This window comes from Triticum urartu, chromosome 5A, assembly GCF_056163025.1.
Source record: "Triticum urartu cultivar PI428250 chromosome 5A, HENAU_Tu73, whole genome shotgun sequence".
Lineage (NCBI taxonomy): Eukaryota > Viridiplantae > Streptophyta > Magnoliopsida > Poales > Poaceae > Triticum > Triticum urartu.
This window is the reverse complement of record NC_141877.1, coordinates 447,679,962-447,701,139: the sequence shown is the minus strand read 5'-3', so window position 1 is coordinate 447,701,139 and position 21,178 is coordinate 447,679,962. Positions and strand designations below refer to the sequence as shown.

At 52.2% G+C, this 21,178-nt stretch overlaps 1 protein-coding gene across 1 annotated transcript; it reads left to right on the top strand.

Annotated features, from left to right (window-relative positions):
- The first annotated feature begins 4,904 nt into the window (after positions 1–4,904).
- Positions 4,905–6,311, top strand: LOC125509618 (mitochondrial uncoupling protein 5). The gene has a single exon (XM_048674628.2). The coding sequence runs from the start codon at positions 5,055–5,057 to the stop codon at positions 6,024–6,026; it is 972 nt and encodes a 323-aa protein (XP_048530585.2). The 5' UTR covers positions 4,905–5,054; the 3' UTR covers positions 6,027–6,311.
- The last annotated feature ends 14,867 nt before the right edge of the window (positions 6,312–21,178 follow it).

Here is a 21,178-nt window from a genome sequence, read left to right as displayed (position 1 = left end):
TATACTGAACTCCCTGCCCCCCCCTCCCCCCTCTCCTGTCACATGTGTTGTTCACTTGCCATCAGTGAGCTCCATAAAACACGACTACAGGGTGCAGAATACTTGCCACTTAGTTAACGTTGTAGACATGTAACACTATAATGTTGGACAATAAATGAATTCGACTACATCCAAACGAACTTATCTTGCTTCCAAGAAGAGTAAAATCATCTTTAATAACTTCCTGTACTTTGCTTATATTCATGTTTCCCAACATGTTTGGAATGTAGTTTCCCCCCAAAATGCAGTATTTACCTTCCATTTGGAGCATAGGGTGCAATTTTTATCAGTTGCTGTCTGAAACCCCACTTCCCTGGTAAAAATGCTATCCACCTTCAAATATACTCCCTCCGTAAAAAAAATAAGCTTTACGGAGGGAGTATACAAGTTCTCTGATACGGTAGTCGTGGGAAGACTATATTTTTGGTTTACATTGTAAATGATTTGAGTGACCACAAATGTGCCTTTCTTTTTTGTTTCTTTTCAGTTCTCAGCTCCTAGATGAGAAGGCAAGGATGTACTTGAGCAATATGAGAAGACCCAGTTCCATTATCTCATAAGCCAGAAGTCTCCCATTTACTGACTTTGGTACTATATTTTAAAAGAATGGTCCGTCCGCTATCAGCACCACGATTATGTGTCAATTGTAGATTCTTAATTGCTTAGAATTATTTTATTTGTTTGATTCCTTCTGTTGATATTTATTCAACAAAAAAATATTTTCAAGATTGGTCCGTGTGAGGATCAAACATGTGAATGGATGTGGCATCAAGCTAAGTCTGTTGACACCTTGCTCACCTTTTTTTGCTTTGAGTGGGTTATGACTTACTTTCTGCTTGTTGTTTGTGAGAAAATACCACCTCTGTCTGTCTCTCTGAATTATCATTGGTCATTGCGACAAGGATGATTCAGAGTTGTAGGTTGTATCATGGTCTAATATGGCAGGTCCCACAAAGAAAACATACAAGGTTAGTAGCTTCTACAACTGAAACATACTAAGGTTTTTCATGCAACTGCACGGTTCCTATTATTTGTCTATTATAATTAATGAAAAAAATAATGTCAAGGTCCCTCAAGTTGTAGAGAGTTGTTTAGTTCAGATGTGCACGGGAATGGGCTCACTGGGATCTTGGTAGGAGGTGAATCTTGTGGTCATGAGCCTGGACATCACGCTGGTGCGCTTCCTAGAGAGGTGCGTTCGTGCGCTGTGCTTGGATGACGAATCGAGATGAGGCTTAGGGCATCTCCAGCCGCGCCTCAGGAAGGCTTTCTCAGGCGATTTTTTCACGTCGGCGCCAAAAAACGGCTTAGTCGCGTCTTTAGGAGCTCGATTTTCGCTGGCCTGGGCCGAAAACAGCGCCGGCGGACCCAGGCCGAACCCGGCGCGCTGGGGGGTGTCCGGGGGCGCCGGGGCAAACTGTTTTGGCGCGAAACAGCCGCTGGCCCGCCGCGTCAGCGACACGGCGCCTCGTCTTTTCCCAACGGCCTCGGTTCCCGCGGGGAATCAATGCCAAGGCTGCCGCCGGTCAGCCTTACCATTGATTCCTCACGGGCGGCGCGTCACGGGACGGCGCGCCGACGCCTCCCCTCCCTCGCACGCGTACACACGGATGCGGCGCGGCTATATAGCCGGTGGCCTGCGCTCGCCTGTGCCCACACCAGCCCCGCCCCTCGCCGCCGCCCAGCTCCTCCCTCTCCCTACCTCTCCCGAGCGCCGCCGCCCAGCCCCTCCCTCTATCTCTCTACCTCTCCCAAGCCCGCCGCCATGGTGGAACGCTACCCCGGAGACGAGGCGGCGGCCAACGGCTGCGGCCGCCGTTCGCTCCGCGAACAGGAGTCCTGACTCCTGTTCCAGGCGAACATCCCGGCGCCGCCGGACATGCGCGCCGGGCCGACGGGGTGGAGGGGGAGTGCCCATTCCCCCGTTGCCCGACGCCGTGGCGAAGCCGAAGTACTTCGCCAAGGAAGTCGAGGTTGTGTGCGCCTCCCTCAGCGACGCCCAACTCTCCCTCCCCCAGTACGCCGCCGACAACCACGCGGCTTGGGCGGCGTATTTCGAGCGCCGCCAGCAGCAGCGCTTGGCGTCCATCAACGGCGCGCCGGTGGTTGGCGGCCGGCAGAACAGCGAGGGGCGCCACCTGTGGTGGGGCGTCCCCGGCCGCACACTCGAGGGCGTGCTGACGTACCTTGAGGGCGGCAACGACCCGCCGTTGGCGTACCCGGCGAGGGCGGCCGCCCCGGCGCAGCACCGACGCGCCGGGCCATGGGCGCCAAGGAGGTTCGGGTCCTCCTCCTCTTCTTCCTCCTCCCGATCTTCATCGCACTCCTCCGGCAGTCCGGCCCTGCTCGGCGTCAAGGCCGAGCCCGCGGCGGAGACGCCGCTCGGCAGCGCACTCGCAGCGCCGGCATCGTCGTCAACGAGGGCGGCCGGCGCGCCTACTCGTCGGCTCCTCCTCCGCGCTTCGTCAAGCCAAAGACGGAGTCGGGGCTCGCGCCGGTGAAGAAGGAGCCGGCCGCGCCGGTGACAACGGAGCTCGACGACGACGACGCGTCCCTGGAATGAGCGCGCAGGGACTCCATAGCGATGGAGAAGGAGCGCCTGGAGAAGGCGAAGGAGCGCCAGCGCGCCGCCCTGCTTCGCTTCGCGGAGCGTCGACGCGGCCGCGACGAAGGCGGAGTTGTCGTCATCTGCGACAGCGACGACGACGACGACGATGCGCCGCCACCAGTCCGCCATGGCGACGCCGGGCAGGGGTCCAGCAGGGGCGCCCACGTCAAAGAGGAGAAGGCCGACGACGACGATGGCGGCGACGACGGCGACTTCAGCCAGTTTTTCCTTTAGATTAGTTTATGTATATGTGCTATGTAATGAAAATCCGCGAACTTCGCCGAAATGTACCGAAATTTATCGTGTTTGGCCGAATTTTATCGTGTTTAAGCCGAACTTCGCCGAACTTCTTTTATTTTAAAATGTGCTTGGGGGCGGCCCTGGGGCCGGCGGCTGGGGACCAACTCGCCCCCAGACCCAATTTTTGCACCGACTCACCCCCAAGCGGCGATTTTAGGCACCCTCTAGAGGGCCAACGGCTGAAGATGCCTAATGGAGATACAAAACTTGGTGGCTGTTCACCTAATGGAGATCGAAAATGGCGTCGAGTTATTTTATGGGCTAATTGCTGTGAGTGCCAACGATTTCGTTTTGACCATATAGGACCAGCCTGTGTCATTGCCGGTAGCAACGATATAACAACCTAAACGTCGCTGATATCAAATACTCATATGTTTCTAAATATACGTCTTTTTAGACATTTTAAATGAATTACAACATATTAGATGTATATAGACATATTTTAAAATATAATTTCATTTATTTTGCTTTGTATGTAGTCATTTGTTAGTCTTTAAAAAGACTTATATTTAAAAACGGAAGAAGTACAAAGTAATACTTCTGGAATTTTTAAACTGGAGGTTATATAATTAAGTTTTCTAAAAAAGTGCTGATATTTATAAATTTCAATAGAAAACAACATCACTCAGTTTCATCTTGATTATATTTATACAATCCAGCCCCCCTCCCCCCCTCAAAAAAAATCCAGCCTTGTTCGACTCACCGACACCCGTCAGCCTCACCGACACCCGTCAGCGATGAGCTTGGAGTCTGGCTCTTGCTCCATAGTGAAGGGCACAACTATACCGAAACCGACAAGGCGATTACATCAGCAGAAGCAATGCGTTCACAAATTACATGATCGTGTGTGTGGATCGTTTCTCCCAGTGCAAAATTACATTTGTGTGCATGGATCGTTTCTCTCGGTGCAACGCACGGGCACCTTTACTAGTTATAATCAAGACCGAAGAAACCTCTGAGATTGACACCAACGCCCATCACCAATCTCTGGAACCACCATAGCAGTCATCAAAGGAAAAAATGACGGACCACCTTCACACCCGAGCTCGAAGCGGCTCCATCGCTGATATGCAGCTTTGCGGACCTCCAAGATGGCTCAGCAAAGACGAAACAGTTATCGTTGAACGAAGACTGGGGCAACACCCCGGACACGCTATCGAATTCTAGATCTGGCATCCCCACACGACTAAGACGCCAGAGGAAAAAACCACACCTGCCATTCATGAACTACGAAGCCATCACACGATCCACCATCTTTCAGATGTCGCCGGTGCAGACCACAATCTGCATCCGCTCCTGGACTACCTCCCAAGCTCCGCGCCGACGCTGGAGCAAACACCGTCGCAATGGCGGAGCCCGAGGACACAGGTCCACCACGAGGATGTCGCCGCTGGCACGTCATCCTTGCTTGAATAGGCCGATTTCCAAATCTATCCCCAGCCATAGGACTAATCGTCTTGTCGGAGTAGGATCTGAAGAAATTTTATTCACCGTCGTCATCGTCGTCACCGAAATCAAGACGATGAACAACCTATAAAAAAACTAAACTACGAGAGTAAAAAAGATCGACATGCGTGGATCCGACGACCCCCTCATCACTGATGACCGAGGCCACCGGCGAAGGGGCGGGTGAGACTCCTGACGGCAAGGTCGCCTTTTCTTTCTTCGAGCGGAAGAAAGAAGCGAACACGAGTAGGTTGTCATCGTGGAAGTGGCAATTGGCATGGCACAAAAATGCTATCGCACTATCATCACCAACTACATAGACAAAAGAATACTGTAGTATACAGCAGATCGTATAAAATCCCCAAAGGAATGGAGGGGAAGGCGCTGGGCTGGCCACGCGCGCGTGGGCCAGCAGCAACTAGGGTTTCCACTTGGCAGGCTCTACCAACTTTCTACCTACGGGCACGGCCCACAAGTCTTAGGTTGCGAGACCCAGCCCAGCACCCCGCCTGCCCGCCTCCCCTCCCCTCCCCTCCCCCGGCCGTCCATTACCTCGGCCGCCTCCGCCTCCATCTCCGCCTCCCCACGAGCGCTGGGGCTTCCAGATTCCTAGCCACATGACCCTCCGCCTCCGCACCGACGAAACACCAGAGACGGAGACATGGGGCTGAAGGGGTTCGTCGAGGGCGGCGCCGCCTCCGTCGTCGCCGGCTGCTCGACGCACCCGCTCGACCTCATCAAGGTCCGCATGCAGCTGCAGGGCGAGGCGGCCCGGGCCCCGGCCCCGGCCATGCGCTTCGCGCTCGTGTTCCCCCCCGGCGTGCAGCATCACCACCACCACGACCACCTCCTGCAGCCGCCGCGCAGGCCCGGGCCCATCGCCATCGGCGCGCAGATCTTGCGGGCGGAGGGCCCCGCGGGGCTGCTCTCCGGGGTGTCGGCCACCGTGCTGCGGCAGGCGGTCTACTCCTCCACGTCCATGGGGCTCTACGACACGATCAAGAGGAGGTGGGAGCGGGAATCCGGCGGCGCCGCGCTGCCGCTGCACCGGAAGATCGCGGCCGGGCTCGTCGCCGGCGGCGTCGGCGCGACCGTGGGCAACCCGGCGGACGTGGCCATGGTGCGGATGCAGGCGGACGGGCGGCTCCCCGCGGCCGAGCGGCGGAACTACCGGAGCGTCGCGCACGCCATCGGCCGGATCGCGCGCGACGAGGGCGTGCGCAGGCTCTGGCGCGGGTCGTCGCTCACGGTCAACCGCGCCATGATCGTCACGGCGTCGCAGCTGGCCACCTACGACCAGGCCAAGGAGGCGATCCTGTCCCGGCGCGGCCCGGGCGGCGACGGGCTTGCGACGCACGTGGCCGCCAGCTTCACGGCCGGCCTGGTGGCCGCGGCGGCGTCCAGCCCCGTGGACGTGGTCAAGACGAGGATCATGAACATGAAGGTGGAGCCGGGCGCCCCGCCGCCGTACGCCGGCGCGATCGACTGCGCCATCAAGACGGTGCGGTCCGAGGGCGCGCTGGCGCTGTACAAGGGCTTCATCCCAACGGTGACGCGACAGGGGCCCTTCACCGTGGTGCTCTTCGTCACGCTCGAGCAGGTCCGGAAGCTGCTCAAAGACTTCGACTTCTGAGAGACCCCGGAAGACGGCATGGCCATGGCCAATCTGGCCCGGGAATGTAGCGTACCCCATTGGTAAAAACTATGATCACCTCCTCTCCCATACTACTGTAGATCGCAAGCTGCAGCTCACACCGTAGTCTGTGCCTGCGCGGATTTGATAAATTATGGTGGAAATTTTGATGTGTGCTAATTTGTGATCATTTAGTGGGGAATTTTGATCTGTGCCACCTACTTTGTCTTGGTCAGTTCCTCATAAGACATATCAGTAGACTATATGATTCATGTGTGTTCTAGACCCGAATTCGGTTCAGTCTTACCAATTTTCACTGCGCTGATATTTATTTTAGACCTCTGCCAGAAAGCAGAATGCTGGAATTAAGCTTGCATCGCCCAATATACAGGCAAAAATGGGTAGGAAATGACAAATCAGCAGGCGTAGCATTTGAATAGGACCCGTTGTTTTTCTTGCACAAGGGGTAGGAGTATGGGACCAGCAGTTACCAAGTTACAATCACCATGTCTTGTAGTACAAGACATTGCGTGATGATGAATCACACACCAGGATTATTCAAAGTTCGCATGAAGTGTGTTGTTTAGTGATTACTTCGGTAGATCTTATGCCTGCTGAGTGCTGACAAAGGCCAAAGGATACCCCATTCCCATGTTCATCTGGTAAGAAGAATTATAAACAAACAAACGAACAGTCAAACGGACGGATGGCCCAACAACCATATGACAACAAGCATATGACCATGCTCATTCAAGATCTGATACATAAGTGCATCGCCGGTGTTTATTTCCTAGTATGTCGACCATAAGCTGGGACCCTCGCAAATAGACCGCAAGCCTAATTTTTTCTGTGTACAGACGAGACGCCCTAATGACACTGGCATTGAGACATCAACGCATATGTACCACTATCCAGTGTCCACACAGTTGTCCAAACGAACGCGTTTGGTCCTTTGAACCGGTTGTTGGAGGAATAAAAACGTGCCACGGGGAAAAGGGGAACCAATTGGTCCGGTTGGAAAGCAAGAATATGGAGAAAGATATAGTGCTTTGCATTGCTGTGGATTCTAGAAGGGCATTTTAAAGCCTTTGTCGACAAGAAAATAGTAAAGAGGAAAGCGAGTTCTTGTTTACATAAAAACAAGTCGTTGTTTGACCCATTACTAAAAGTTCGACCGATTCAAAGGCTCAACATTTTGGCTTTAAAACGGCTTCTGGTGGCATATGGGCAATCATACGTATACCTTTGGTCATATGTGGTGCATTAGTTACTAAAGCAAGGGAAATAAAGAAGAGCTCATTGGTGCGCCTCTGACCGTGATGGCGCTAGATTCTCAATGTTGCAACCAGCCGTATGCCGCTCCAAAATAGGTGTGTGGTGGTCGTCTGCAACGGATGTGCATGGAACATCAGAAGCATCACCTTCTTAGTGATCCGATATCTAAGGCATACAGAAGATCATATAGGAAACCAAATTTCGTATTTGAACAACAATAGTCCTATCTGACTGGCCCATGGATGTCATCTCCTCGCAGAAAGCCTGGAACAAATGGTTCCCCAATACCTAGGGAACATCATTCAACTGGGGAATTACAGTTCCCACACAATCTAACTGAGTTGGAGCATCAATCCCAATCCAGCGCCAACAACGAAAGAAATACACGGTTGGAGTAGGCCGAGAAACCTCTCGAACTCTCAGTTAAACATGTAGCTTCACCATGTATTTGTCCAACCGCTAGCAACTGCATAAGAAAGATTCCAAAACCCTGCACACAACGTGCACTTTATGATCACACACACATCATGTATGTCATATGTTGAAAAACAATAGGTATCACAACACAAACTCTAAGACTCAAACATATATTATTCAAAGGCTCTAAAGAGCAAACATAGTTGTGTATTACAAGCAAAGGTCACATGACCCAGCACATTACAAGCATCAACGGAAACAAATTATTGTTTGACACATATTAAGTTTAATGAAAGCCTAGGAGGTTGTAATAGAAAATACGATAGCCCTCCCAAGGTACCAAACCGTTGTCTAGGACCTCCAAGCTACTCATCGATGTCGATCTCCATGTTGAAGCCACCCGTGGATCAATGGCCTCCTCTGCAACAATTATTAAGGAGGCAAAGGTGAGTACAATTGTACTTCACAAGACTTACATCAAAACTATCTACATATGAGCCAGTATCAAAGGGGGGTTATGTGGACTTGTTTGCGGAAAGAAATATTTACACTTGGAAGAGTATTAAAGACTACACAACTACCAAGTAGTTGTAACGGGGATAAGAAGGCACTCTAAACTCGAGTCCATCTATCTTATTCACCAAACAATACACAACCATGAATTCCTCCTTGTCCAATCCCGATGAAGTAATTCAAAGCAGTCACACTTTTCTTGGCAATTTAGAGTAACTATTGAAGTTCTCTATGATTAGGCTTAGATTACCAAGTAGTCACATAACCGCAGACACGACTATTAGAATAGATTTAATCATGCATGGGTCGAGATGGACCTAGAGGGGGAGAGGGTGAATAGGTACAATTACAAATTTTAATTACTAGGCAATATGCAGAATATGAAGTGGGCCTAACAATTGCAAATGTGATTCTAATGCTATCAATATAATGAACAACAACAATACTCCAGAGACAAATGAACCACAAGTAAGGAGTAGCATTAGGGATAACCGAAACTCCAGAGGCGAGGTTGTATCCCAATGTTCACTTCCTTGGAGGGAAACTAGTCACCATTGGAGGTATGGGTGTTACCACGAAGGCACACCAACACCATGAAGGCTCGCCATATTCTCCTTGAGATATCATAATGAATGCAATTCACAACCACTAGTGGTAGGCCTTGAGGTGGTCTCCAAACCTTCACAAAACTTTTCGGGGTGAATCACAACAACCTCTTTGAAGAACTCCAACCGCCTAGGAGTCTCCAACCTCTAAGAGTAACATGATCAATGGGGAAAAGCTCAAGACTTGATCAAATCATGAATTCCTTTGGTCAAGATATGGGGAAGGAGTAGATCTATCACTTGTTGGGATACCTCTCAAGAACTTTCAAGAATGACTTCAGAGTCTAAGAATTGATGCCCGAGAGAATGAAGGAACACTTGTGTGCTCTATGGTTTGTTCAAATGAGGTAGCCAGCCCTCTAACGAAATGTTAGAGGGGTATATATGGCAAGCCTAGTTGTGGCTAGGATCATGTTGTGACGACTAGTACTCACGAGAGACACAAAGGCACTGGAACCGACAACAGCGACAAGGTCTACCGGAGGCTAGAACACTTGATCTGTTGGAAATATGCCCTAGAGGCAATAATAAATTAGTTATTATTATATTATATTTCATTGTTCATGATAATCGTTTATTATCCATGCTAGAATTGTATTGATAGGAAACTCAGATACATGTGTGGATACATAGACAACATCATGTCCCTAGTAAGCCTCTAGTTGACTAGCTCGTTGATCAATAGATGGTTACGGTTTCCTGACCATGGACATTGGATGTCGTTGATAACAGGATCACATCATTAGGAGAATGATGTGATGGACAAGACCCAATCCTAAGCCTAGCACAAGATCGTGTACTTCGTATGCTAAAGCTTTTCTAATGTCAAGTATCATTTCCTTAGACCATGAGATTGTGCAACTCCCAGATAACGTAGGAGTGCTTTGGGTGTGCCAAGCGTCACAACGTAACTGGGTGGCTATAAAGGTGCACTACGGGTATCTCCGAAAGTGTCTGTTGGGTTGGCACGAATCGAGACTGGGATTTGTCACTCCGTGTAAACGGAGAGGTATCTCTGGGCCCACTCGGTAGGACATCATCATAATGTGCACAATGTGATCAAGGAGTTGATCACGGGATGATGTGTTACGGAACGAGTAAAGAGACTTGCCGGTAACGAGATTGAACAAGGTATCGGGATACCGACGATCGAATCTCGGGCAAGTATCGGACCGATAGACAAAGGGAATTGTATACGGGATTGATTGAATCCTTGACATCATGGTTCATCCGATGAGATCATCGTGGAGCATGTGGGAGCCAACATGGGTATCCAGATCCCGCTGTTGGTTATTGACCATAGAGTTGTCTCGGCCATGTCTGCATGACTCCCGAGCCCGTAGGGTGTACACACTTAAGGTTTGATGATGCTAGGGTTTATAGGGAAAGTATGTACGCGGTTACCGAATGTTGTTCGGAGTACCGGATGAGATCCCGGACGTCACGAGGAGTTCCGGAATGGTCCGGAGGTAAAGATTGATATATAGGAAGTATGGTTTTGGCCACCGGAAGTGTTTCGGGCATCACCGGTAGTGTACCGGGACCACCGGAGGGGTCCGGGGGTCCATCGGGAAGGGCCACCGGCCCCGGAGGCCTACATGGGCCAATAGTGGGAAGGGACCAGCCCCTAGGTGGGCTGGGCGCCTCCCACCAAAGCCCAAGGCGCCTCCAAGAGGGGAGGGGGGCAAACCCTAGGGCAGATGGGCCCTAAGGCCCACCCCAGGTGCGCCTCCCCCTCTCCCCCTTGTGGCCGCCACCCTAGATGGGATCAGGGGATGCCGCACCCCTTGGGGTGGGAACCCTAGAGGGGGCGCAGCCCCCTCCCCTCCCCCTATATATACTTGAGGTATGGGGGCTGCCCAACACACGATTCGATCTCTCTCTTGGCGCAGCCCTACCCCTCTCCCTCCTCGTCTCTCGTAGTGCTTGGCGAAGCCCTGCTGGAGTCCCGTGCTCCTCCACCACCACAGGGCCCGAACCTGGGTAAAACTTTGTGTTCCTTGCCTCTTGCTACCATCCGGCCTAGACGCACAGTTCGGGACCCCCTACCCGAGATCCGCCGGTTTTGACACCGACATTGGTGCTTTCATTGAGAGTTCCTCTGTGTCGTCGCCGTTAGGCTTGATGGCTCCTACAATCATCAATAGCGATGCAGTCCAGGGTGAGACCTTCCTCCCTGGACAGATCTTCGTCTTCGGCGGCTTCGCACTACGGGCGAATTCACTTGGCCATCTGGAGCAGATCGAAAGCTATGCCCCTGGCCGTCAGGTCAGATTTGGAAGTTTAAACTACACGGCTGACATCCGCGGGGACTTGATCTTCGACGGATTCAAGCCACTGCCGAGCGCGCCGCACTGTCACGACGAGCATGATCTAGCTCTGCCGCCGAACAGTGCCCTGGAGGCCGCACCCGCATCGGCTCCGACCCTTAATTCGGAGCCAACTGCCCATCGAGGATGGGTGGTTGGACGCCGCCTCGGGGGCTGCGATCCCAACGGCGATCGAGCCGAACACCAGCCCCACACTCCGCGAGACTCGTTACTCCAAGGAGCCGGACTCCTCTCCGGACTCCGAACCCTCTGCGCCCCTGCCGATCGAATCCGATTGGGCGCCGATCATGGAGTTTACTGCCGCGGGCATCTTTCAGCACTCGCCTTTCGGCGATATTTTGAAGACACTAAAGTCTCTCTCTTTATCAGGAGAGCCCTGGCCGGACTACGGTCGGCAAGGTTGGGATACGGACGATGAAGAAATTCAAAGCCCACCCACCACCCACTTTGTAGCCACTGTCGACGATTTAACCGACATGCTCGACTTCGACTCCGAAGACATCAACGGTATGGACACCGATGCAGGAGATGATGAAGAACCAGCGCCTATTGGGCCCTGGAAAGCCACCTCGTCATATGACATATACATGGTGGACACCCCAAAAGAAGGAGATGGCGATGGAACAGCGGAGGATGACCCCTCCAAGAAACAGCCTAAGCGCCGGCGTCAGCGGCGCCGCTCAAAATCCCGCCAAAGCAAATACGGTGATTCCAGCACGGGAGATAATAATACTCCGGAGAGTGCCGAAGAAAACCCCCTCCAGCAAGATTCAGCACAGGAGGATGGAGAAGCCATCCCTCATGAGAGAGCGGCAGACAGAGAGGTCGAGGACGATAATTGTATGCCTCCCTCCGAAGACGAGGCAAGCCTCGACGACGGCGAATTCGTCGTGCCAGAGGATCCCGTCGAGCAAGAGCGTTTTCAACGCAGGCTTATGGCCACGACAAGAAGCCTCAAGAAAAAACAGCAACAGCTTAGAGCCGATCAAGATTTGCTAGTCGACAGATGGACTGAAGTCCTTGCGGCCGAAGAGCATAAACTCGAACGCCCCTCCAAGAGCTACCCAAAGCGCAGGGTGCTACCCCGATTAGAGGAGGAAGCACTTAAACCTACATCACCAGCACTTGATACGGCTGACCAGCCACCTCGTGGCCTCGACAGAGAGGCCTCTCGGCCCTCCACTCAAGCCACACCCCATACCAAGGCACGGGAAAATGCGTCAGACTTGTGAGATGTGTTGGAGGACAAGGCAAGGCAAACAAGATCGATCTATGGATCGCATGGGCGCCCCACGACTCGAGACGATAACCGTCACGCCGGACACAAATCTGGTAGGGCCGAACACAGTAGAAAAAGCTCATTGGAGCTACGTCGTGATATAGCCCAGTATAGAGGCGCCGCACACCCACTATGCTTCACAGACGAAGTAATGGATCATCAAATCCCCGAGGGTTTCAAACCCGTAAACATCGAATATATGATGGCACAACAGATCCTGCGGTATGGATCGAGGATTATCTCCTTCATATCCACATGGCCCGCGGCGATGATCTCCACGCCATCAAATACCTCCCACTCAAGCTTAAAGGACCAGCTCGGCATTGGCTTAACAACTTGCCACCAGGATCAATCAGTTGTTGGGAGGACCTGGAAGCCGCATTCCTCGACAATTTCCAGGGCACTTATGTGCGACCACCAGATGCCGATGACCTAAGCCACGTAATTCAGCAGCCAGAGGAATCGGCCACGCAATTCTGGACACGGTTCCTAACAAAGAAAAATCAAATAGTCGACTGTTCGGATGCAGAGGCCCTAGCAGCCTTCAAGCACAATATCCGTGACGAGTGGCTTTCCCGGCACCTTGGACAGGAAAAGCCGAAATCTATGGCAGCACTCACGACACTCATGACCCGCTTTTGCGTGGGAGAAGACAGCTGGCTTGCTCATAGCAACAATATGACCAAGAACCCTGGTAATCCGGATACCAGGGATAGTAGTGGCAGGTTGCGTCGCAACAAGCAGAAGCGCCGCATTAATGGCAACAATGCTGAGGATACGACAGTTAATGCCGGATTCAGAGGATATAAATCCGGTCAGCGGAAAAATCCATTCAAAAGAAATCCTAGGGGCCCGTCCAGTTTGGACCGAATACTCGACCGCTTGTGCCAGATACATGGCACCCCCGAAAAGCCGGCCAATCACACCAACATGGATTGTTGGGTGTTCAAGCAGGCAGGCAAGTTAAATGCCGAAAATAAAGACAAGGGGCTGCATAGCGATGACGACGAGGAGCCCCGGCCGCCGAACAACAGTGGACAGAAGGGTTTTCCCCCACAAGTGCGGGCGGTGAACATGATATACGCAACCCACATCCCCAAGAGGGAGCGGAAGCGCGCGTTAAGGGACGTATACGCGGTAGAGCCAGTCGCCCCAAAGTTCAACCATGGTCCTCCTGCCCGATCACCTTTGATCGAAGGGACCATCCCACTAGCACCCGTCATGGCGGATTCGCCGCATTGGTTTTAGACCCAATTATTGACGGATTTCATCTCACTAGAGTCCTTATGGACGGCGGCAGTAGCCTGAACCTGCTTTACCAGGATACAGTGCGGAAAATGGGCATAGATCCCTCGAGGATTATGCCCACCAAAACGACCTTTAAAGGCGTAATACCAGGTGTAGAGGCCAACTGTACAGGCTCAGTCACACTTGAAGTGGTCTTCGGATCTCCGGATAATTTCCGAAGCGAGGAGTTAATCTTTGACATAGTCCCATTCCGCAGTGGCTATCACGCACTGCTTGGGCGAACCGCATTCGCCAAGTTCAATGTGGTACCGCACTACGCATACCTTAAGCTCAAGATGCCAGGCCCTCGAGGAGTAATTACGGTCAATGGAAACACCGAACGCTCCCTTCGAACGGAGGAGCACACGGCGGCCCTTGCAGCGGAAGTACAAAGCAGCCTCTCCAGGCAGTTCTCCAGTCCGGCCATTAAACGTCCGGACACCGTCAAGCGCGCCCGGAGTAACCTACAACAAGACCGCCTGGCACGTTCCGAGCAGGCGTAGCAATGCGGCCCAACCCCAGCCCTCGCAAAAATGCGACACCAGTGCTTCGCGTACATAACTACGCTCTAGAAATACCATGGGCACAGGGGGAGGGGCACCATCACGGCACGCCCGAAACACGGCTTAAACCGCACCAGGGGCTGCCAATTTTTTTAATTTTCTCTTACTTTTAGGACTCCATTCTTCGGAAGGCCTGTTCAGCAGTTCAATTGCCGCACAAACGATGCAAGAACCAGGGAAGCAGACAAGCCATGCCGCATTACGGAACTCCCAGGTGGTCTCTATCACGAGTAGTATACCTGTTTCGCATACCATTCCGCAGCCTGCCCCTGGAACGGACATGTTAAATAGTCCAACCTTTTGCTTATCGCATTATTTTGTATCATTCCGCTTTGATCGCAGCCCTTTTTAATAAACAATGCATAGCTTTTGTCTATTTTTGCATTACTCTTTTTTTTACAAATATATGTTCCTTAACGACATGTTGCACCCGTACACTTTGGTACGACCAAAATACGTCAGGGGCTTTAGTACCCCTCAATATGGTGTGAGAAGTCCGAACACTTTAACAAGTGCGGCACCTCGAACTTATAGCATTATATGCATCTGCTCCGAATCATGTCTTGGGTCAATAGTTGGGTTTGCCCGGCTCCTATGTTTTGGTGCCTTACGTTCCGCTATATCGGCTAAGGTAGCACTAGGAGAACTACTGCGATTGTGCCCCAGTTGAGCTGGGTCGAGCACCTCAGTAGAGAAAGCTAAAACTGACTGTCATGATGAAGCGAGAGTCAGTCGCTGTTCGAGAGGTTTTTCGAGTCCCTAAAGACTTATGCCGCTTAGAGCGAGGAGTCGGCTCTGTCCGGCCAAGGCGTGGATAGCGCCCCGAACTCGGTCTTCCGAATACCAAGGGCTTCGCCGAAATTTAAAATTATAGAATTCTATGGCTAAGTGAGAGTGTTCACACATTATAGTCCGATTGCCTTGTTCGTTTTGCTGAGCGCCTCCCTCGAAGGACCCAAACATGGGAAAAAGAGCGCTCAGGTTTATCCCCGAACACCCCAGCACTAGCGGCACGGGGGCAGAAGCCGACGACTCGAAATCTCTCAGAATTGATAAACAGCCGCACAGAAGGTAATATTTTAAATTCCAACAGCATTGCTTAGCGCATATGAACACGTTTTCAGCGCACAGGACAAAATGGGCGAGTTTTACTCAAAAATTACATCCCTGGAACATTCATCCGCCACAAGGCGGGCACCCTTCAGAACATCAGTATAATAATTCTCGGGCTTGCGATGCTCTTTTCCCGGCGGTGGCCCGTCCATCACAAGCTTCTCAGCATCCAGCTTGCCCCAGTGCACCTTAGCACGGGCAAGGGCCCTACGGGCACCTTCAATGCAGACGGAGCGCTTGATGACTTTGAGCCTTGGACGGGCCCCCACCAGCCGCCGCACCAGCCCGAAATAGCTCCCAGACAGAGCCTCTCCAGGCCACAGCCGAACTATGAGGCCCTTCATGGCCTGTTCGTCCGCCTTGTGGAGCTCGACTAGTTGCTTCAGCTGGTCGCTCAGGGGCACGGGGTGTCCGGCCTCAGCATACTGAGACCAGAACACCTTCTCTGTCGAGCTGCCCTCCTCGGCTCGATAGAATTCGGCGGCATCAGACACACTACGGGGAAGATCTACAAATGCTCCTGGAGAGCTCCGGATCCGGGTAAGTAACAAGTAACTCACGTTTATGTGTTTGCTTTGCATAAAGAATGCCTTACCCGCCGCTATCTTTTTCACCCGCATCAAACTCCTGGAGGGTCTTCTGGGATTCGGCCTTGGCAGACTTGGCATTTTCAATAGCCATCGCGAGCTCGGGCGCTCGCGTCTTTGAGTCAAGCTCCAAACTCTCATGTTTTTTCATTAGAGCCTGGAGCTCTTGCTGCACCTTGCCAACCTGGGCCTCATACTTCTCCCGCTCGGTGCGCTCCGTGGCCGCCCTCTTCTCGGCCTCGACCAGCGCTTGCTTAAGGGTCGCCACCTCCGATGTGGCCCCTACAATAGCCACGATAATCCTATCATTTTTTGCAATTGCACCTTTTTTATATATATTTAAACAAGGTATTTCTTACCTTCCTTGTCCTCAAGCTGCTTCTTGGCACGCAGGAGCTCTTGCTCGGACTGCTCGAGGTTCTGCTTTAGCGCGTCCACTTCCGCAGTCAGTGCGGCGGACGCCAGTAGAGAAGCCTGCATACGCATATTGACTCTTTTTGTTAGACTCCTGCGAATTTTATTTGATCCTCTCTTCAGCTTTTCTTCCCGAACGCCAAACAGAGCATCAGGGGCTACTGTCTATGCGGTAATATTATTTACACATTCTTTACTTACCTCAAAGCCTGTTAAAAGGCTAGTACAAGCTTCAGTCAATCCGCTCTTGGCGGACTAAACCTTCTGGACCACCGCACTCATAATGGTGCGGTGCTCCTCGTCGATGGAGGTGCCTTTGAGAACCTCCAACAGATTGTCCGGCGCCTCCGGTTGGACGAGGGTCACCGGCACAGTGGGCTTGCTCCTCTTGGAAGGAGGTCGCCCACCGGACTCTGGAACCTTTGAAGGTTCCGGAGCGGTGTCCGGCCTAGAGCCGGACTTGGAGCCCTGGGGGTTTTATCCCCTTTACTCCTGGAGTCTGGGAGGTCGCCTTGCGACGCCTCCAGGACCACCTCCTCCTGGCTTGGAACCTGTTGGGACAACACTTCAGCATCATCCGTAGGGCGGGGGGAGGTAGCCGTCGGAAGCGAATTCACATCCGACGAGTCCAGTGAACTGCTCGACGACGCATCGAGGCGGTCTTTGGGTGGGCTGCATAATCATATTCGACATAAGGGAAAGCTGTGCAATAAAGGAATACTATGAATTACTCTGGTATCTGGATACTTACGATTTCGCCAGGGGCTTGGCCCTGAGCGGCCACTCCTCTCCGCCGTCGTCGGCGTCGGGGGAGTAGTCCGGAGGAAGGGTTTTCCCCTTCTTGCACCCTTAGGCCTCCCAGTGAGGGCGGCCTTCCTTTTCTTCTCTCCCCCCGCTAGAGGGGGAGAGGTCTCTTCTTCCTCCTCCTCGTCTTCACGGGAGGAATGCGCCTTAGAGCCGTCGGATGATGAACCCGACACCTCCCAGCGCCGGGCACTTTTTTGAGTCCCCGTGGCCTTCTTCGTGGCCTTCTTCTCCGGCACCACATAGGGTGCCGGAACCAGCAGCTTCGCCAAGTGGGCATCGGCTGGGTCTTCGGGCAAAGGAGCCGGACAGTCGATCTATCCGGACTTCGCCCGCCAAACCTGTCAAAGGTAAGGGAGCTTAGATCCCGCATAGAGTTAAACTATGAAAAACTAATACCCTGTAAAAGGTACAAACAACTTACCGCGCTAGCATGATGCTGCGCGCTGAATCCGCGATCCTCGGTAGCGGATGCGGGAGCCTCGGCGCCCTTGAAAAGCACCTTCCAGGCATCTTCGTATGTCGTGTCGAAGAGCCTGCTCAGAGTTCGGTGTTGCGCCAGGTTGAACTCCCACAAATTGAAGGCCCGTTGTTGACACGAGAGGATGAGGCAGATGAGCATGACCTGGACTACGTTGACAAGCTTGAGCTGCTTGTCCACCAGGGTTTGGATGCATGTTTGCAGTCCAGTCACCTCTCCTTTGCTGCCCCACGACAGGACCGTCTCTTTCCAGGACGTGAGCCGCGTTGGGGGTCCGGACCGGAACTCGGGGGCTGCGACCCACTCAGGGTCGCATGGCTCGGTGATGTAAAACCACCCCGATTGCCACCCCTTCAGGGTCTCCACAAAGGAGCCCTCGAGCCATAAGACGTTGGGCATCTTGCCCACCATGGCGCCTCCGCACTCCGCCTGGTTGCCGCGCACCACCTTCGGCTTGACATTGAAAGTCTTGAGCCATAGGCCGAAATGGGGGCGGATGCAGAGGAAAGCCTCACACACGACGATAAACGCCGAGATGTTGAGGATGAAGTTCGGGGCCAGATCATGGAAATCCAGGCCATAGTAGAACATGAGTCCCCGGACGAATGGGTGGATAGGAAAGCCCAGTCCGCGGAGGAAGTTGGGAAGGAACACTACCCTCTCATGGGGCCTTGGGGTGGGGAGGAGCTGCCCCTCTTCGGGAAGCTGGTACGCGATGTCATTAGACAAGTATCCGGCCTTCCTCAATTTTTTGATGTGTCCCTCCGTGACGGAGGAGACCATCCACTTGCCTCCTGCTCCGGACATGGCTGGAGAAGGTTGAGGTGGGGAGTGCGGACTTGGGCGCTGGAGCTCGAGTGCGCGAGAATGGATAGGCAAAGGAGGAAGAAGGCGTAGGTGAAAAGGTGGATCCTTATCCCCTTATATGGGTGGACGCAACTACGTGTCCCCACCAGCCTGGTAAAACTCGCTTATCTCCAAGCGCCATAATCAATGGCGCGATTGGGTTACCCACACCCGTATTGATGAGAATCCCGGAATAAGGGGACACGATCTCTGCTTTGACAAGACGTGCCAAGGAAACCGCCTCGCATGACGCGCTGAGGTGGGATAATAAAACGATTCGAATAAAGGCTTGGCCGTGGTGCGTCACACTATGGAATACGTCAGCAGATTAGATTTGTGTAAATATTATTCTCTCTATGACAATATGTGGAAACTTATTTTGCAGAGCCGGACACTATCTTTGTGTTCAAAATCTTCTATGAAGTACTTGAAGGAGGAACCCGCCTTGCAATGCCGAAGACAATCTGCGCGCCGGACTCGTCATCATTGAAGCCTGGTTCAGGGGCTACTGAGGGAGTCCTGAATTAGGGGGTGTCCGGATGGCCGGACTATACCTTCAGCTGGACTCCTGGACTATGAAGATACAAGATTGAAGACTTCGTCCCGTGTCCGGGAGGGACTTTCCTTGGCGTGGAAGGCAAGCTTGGCGATGCGGATATGTGGATCTCCTACCATTGTAACCGACTTTGTGTAACCCTAACCCTCTCCGGTGTCTATATAAACCGGAGGGTTTTAGTCCGTAGGACAACATATAGAACAACAATCATACCATAGGCTAGCTTCTAGGGTTTAGCCTCTCCGATCTCGTGGTAGATCTACTCTTGTTCTACCCATATCATCAATATTAATCAAGCAGGACATAGGGTTTTACCTCCATCAAGAGGGCCCGAACCTGGGTAAAACTTCGTGTTCCTTGCCTCTTGTTACCATCCGGCCTAGACGCATAGTTCGGGACCCCCTACCCGAGATCCGCCGGTTTTGACACCGACACTTCCGCTTAGCGATCTACAAGGGTATGTAGATGCACTCCCCTTCCCCTCGTTGCTAGATTACTCCATAGATTGATCTTGGTGATGCGTAGAAAATTTTAAATTTCTGCTACGATCCCCAACAGTGGCATCATGATCTAGGTCTATGCGTAGTTTCTATGCATGAGTAGAACACAAAGCAGTTGTGGGCGTCGATATTGTCAATTTACTTGCCGTTACTAGTCTTATCTTGATTCGGCGGCATCGTGGGATGAAGCGGCCCGGACCGACCTTACACGTACGCTTACGTGAGACTGGTTCCACCGACTGACATGCACTAGTTGCATAAGGTGGCTAGCGGGTGTCTGTCTCTCCCACTTTAGTCAGATCGGATTTGATGAAAAGGGTCCTTATGAAGGGTAAATAGAAATTGGCATATCACGTTGTGGTTTTGGCGTAGGTAAGAAACGTTCTTGCTAGAAACCTATAGCAGCCACGTAAAAACTTGCGACAACAATTAGAGGACGTCTAACTTGTTTTTGCAGCATGTGCCGTGTGATGTGATATGGCCAAAAGGATGTGATGAATGATATATGTGATGTATGAGATTGATCATGTTCTTGTAATAGGAATCACGACTTGCATGTCGATGAGTATGACAACCGGCAGGAGCCATAGGAGTCGTCTTAATTTATTTATGACCTGCGTGTCAACATAAATGTCATGTAATTACTTTACTTTATTGCTAAAGCATTAGCCATAGTAGTAGAAGTAATAGATGACGAGACAACTTCAAGAAGACACGATGATGGAGATCATGGTGTCATGCCGGTGACAACGATGATCATGGAGCCCCGAAGGTGGAGATCAAAAGGAGCAAAATGATATTGGCCATATCATGTCACTATTTGATTGCATGCGATGTTTATCATGTTTTACATCTTATTTTCTTAGAACGACGGTAGCTTAAATAAGATGATTCCTCACTAAAATTTCAAGAAAAGTGTTCCCCCTAACTATGCACCGTTGCGAAGGTTCGTTGTTTCGAAGCACCACATGATGATCGTGTTGGGGAACGTAGCATAAATTCAAAATTTTCCTACGTATCACCAAGATCTATCTATGGAGAAACCAGCAACGAGTGGAAGAAGAGGATCTACATACCCTTGTAGATCGCGCGCGGAAGCGTTCAAGTGAACGGGGTTGATGGAGTCGTACTCGTCGTGATTCAAATCACCGATGATCCTAGTGCCGAACGGACGGCACCTCCGCGTTCAACACACGTACGGAACGGAGACGTCTCCCATGCCTTGATCCAGCAAGGAGGAGGGAGAGGTTGATGGAGATCCAGCAGCACGACGGCGTGGTGGAAGTAGCGGGATTCCAACAGGGCTTCGCTAAGCGCTGCGGGAGGAGGTAGATGTGTCACGGGAGGGAGAGGGAGGCGCCAGGCCTTAGATTGGTTTGCTCCTCCTTTTCCCCACTATATATAGGGCCAAGGGAGAGGGGGAGGTGCAGCCCTTGCCCCTTCCTCCAAGGAAGGGTGCAGCCAAGGGTGGGGAGGAGTCCATCCTCCCCAAGGCACCTCGGAGGTGCCTTCCCCTTTTAGGACTCTCCCCTTTTTTTCTGTCTTGGCGCATGGGCCTCTTGGGGCTGGTGCCCTTGGCCCA

Coding starts and splice junctions, on each gene's coding strand:
- LOC125509618 (XM_048674628.2), top strand. CDS start 5,055: ATGGGGCTGAAGGGGTTCGTCGAGGGCGGCGCCGCCTCCGTCGTCGCC.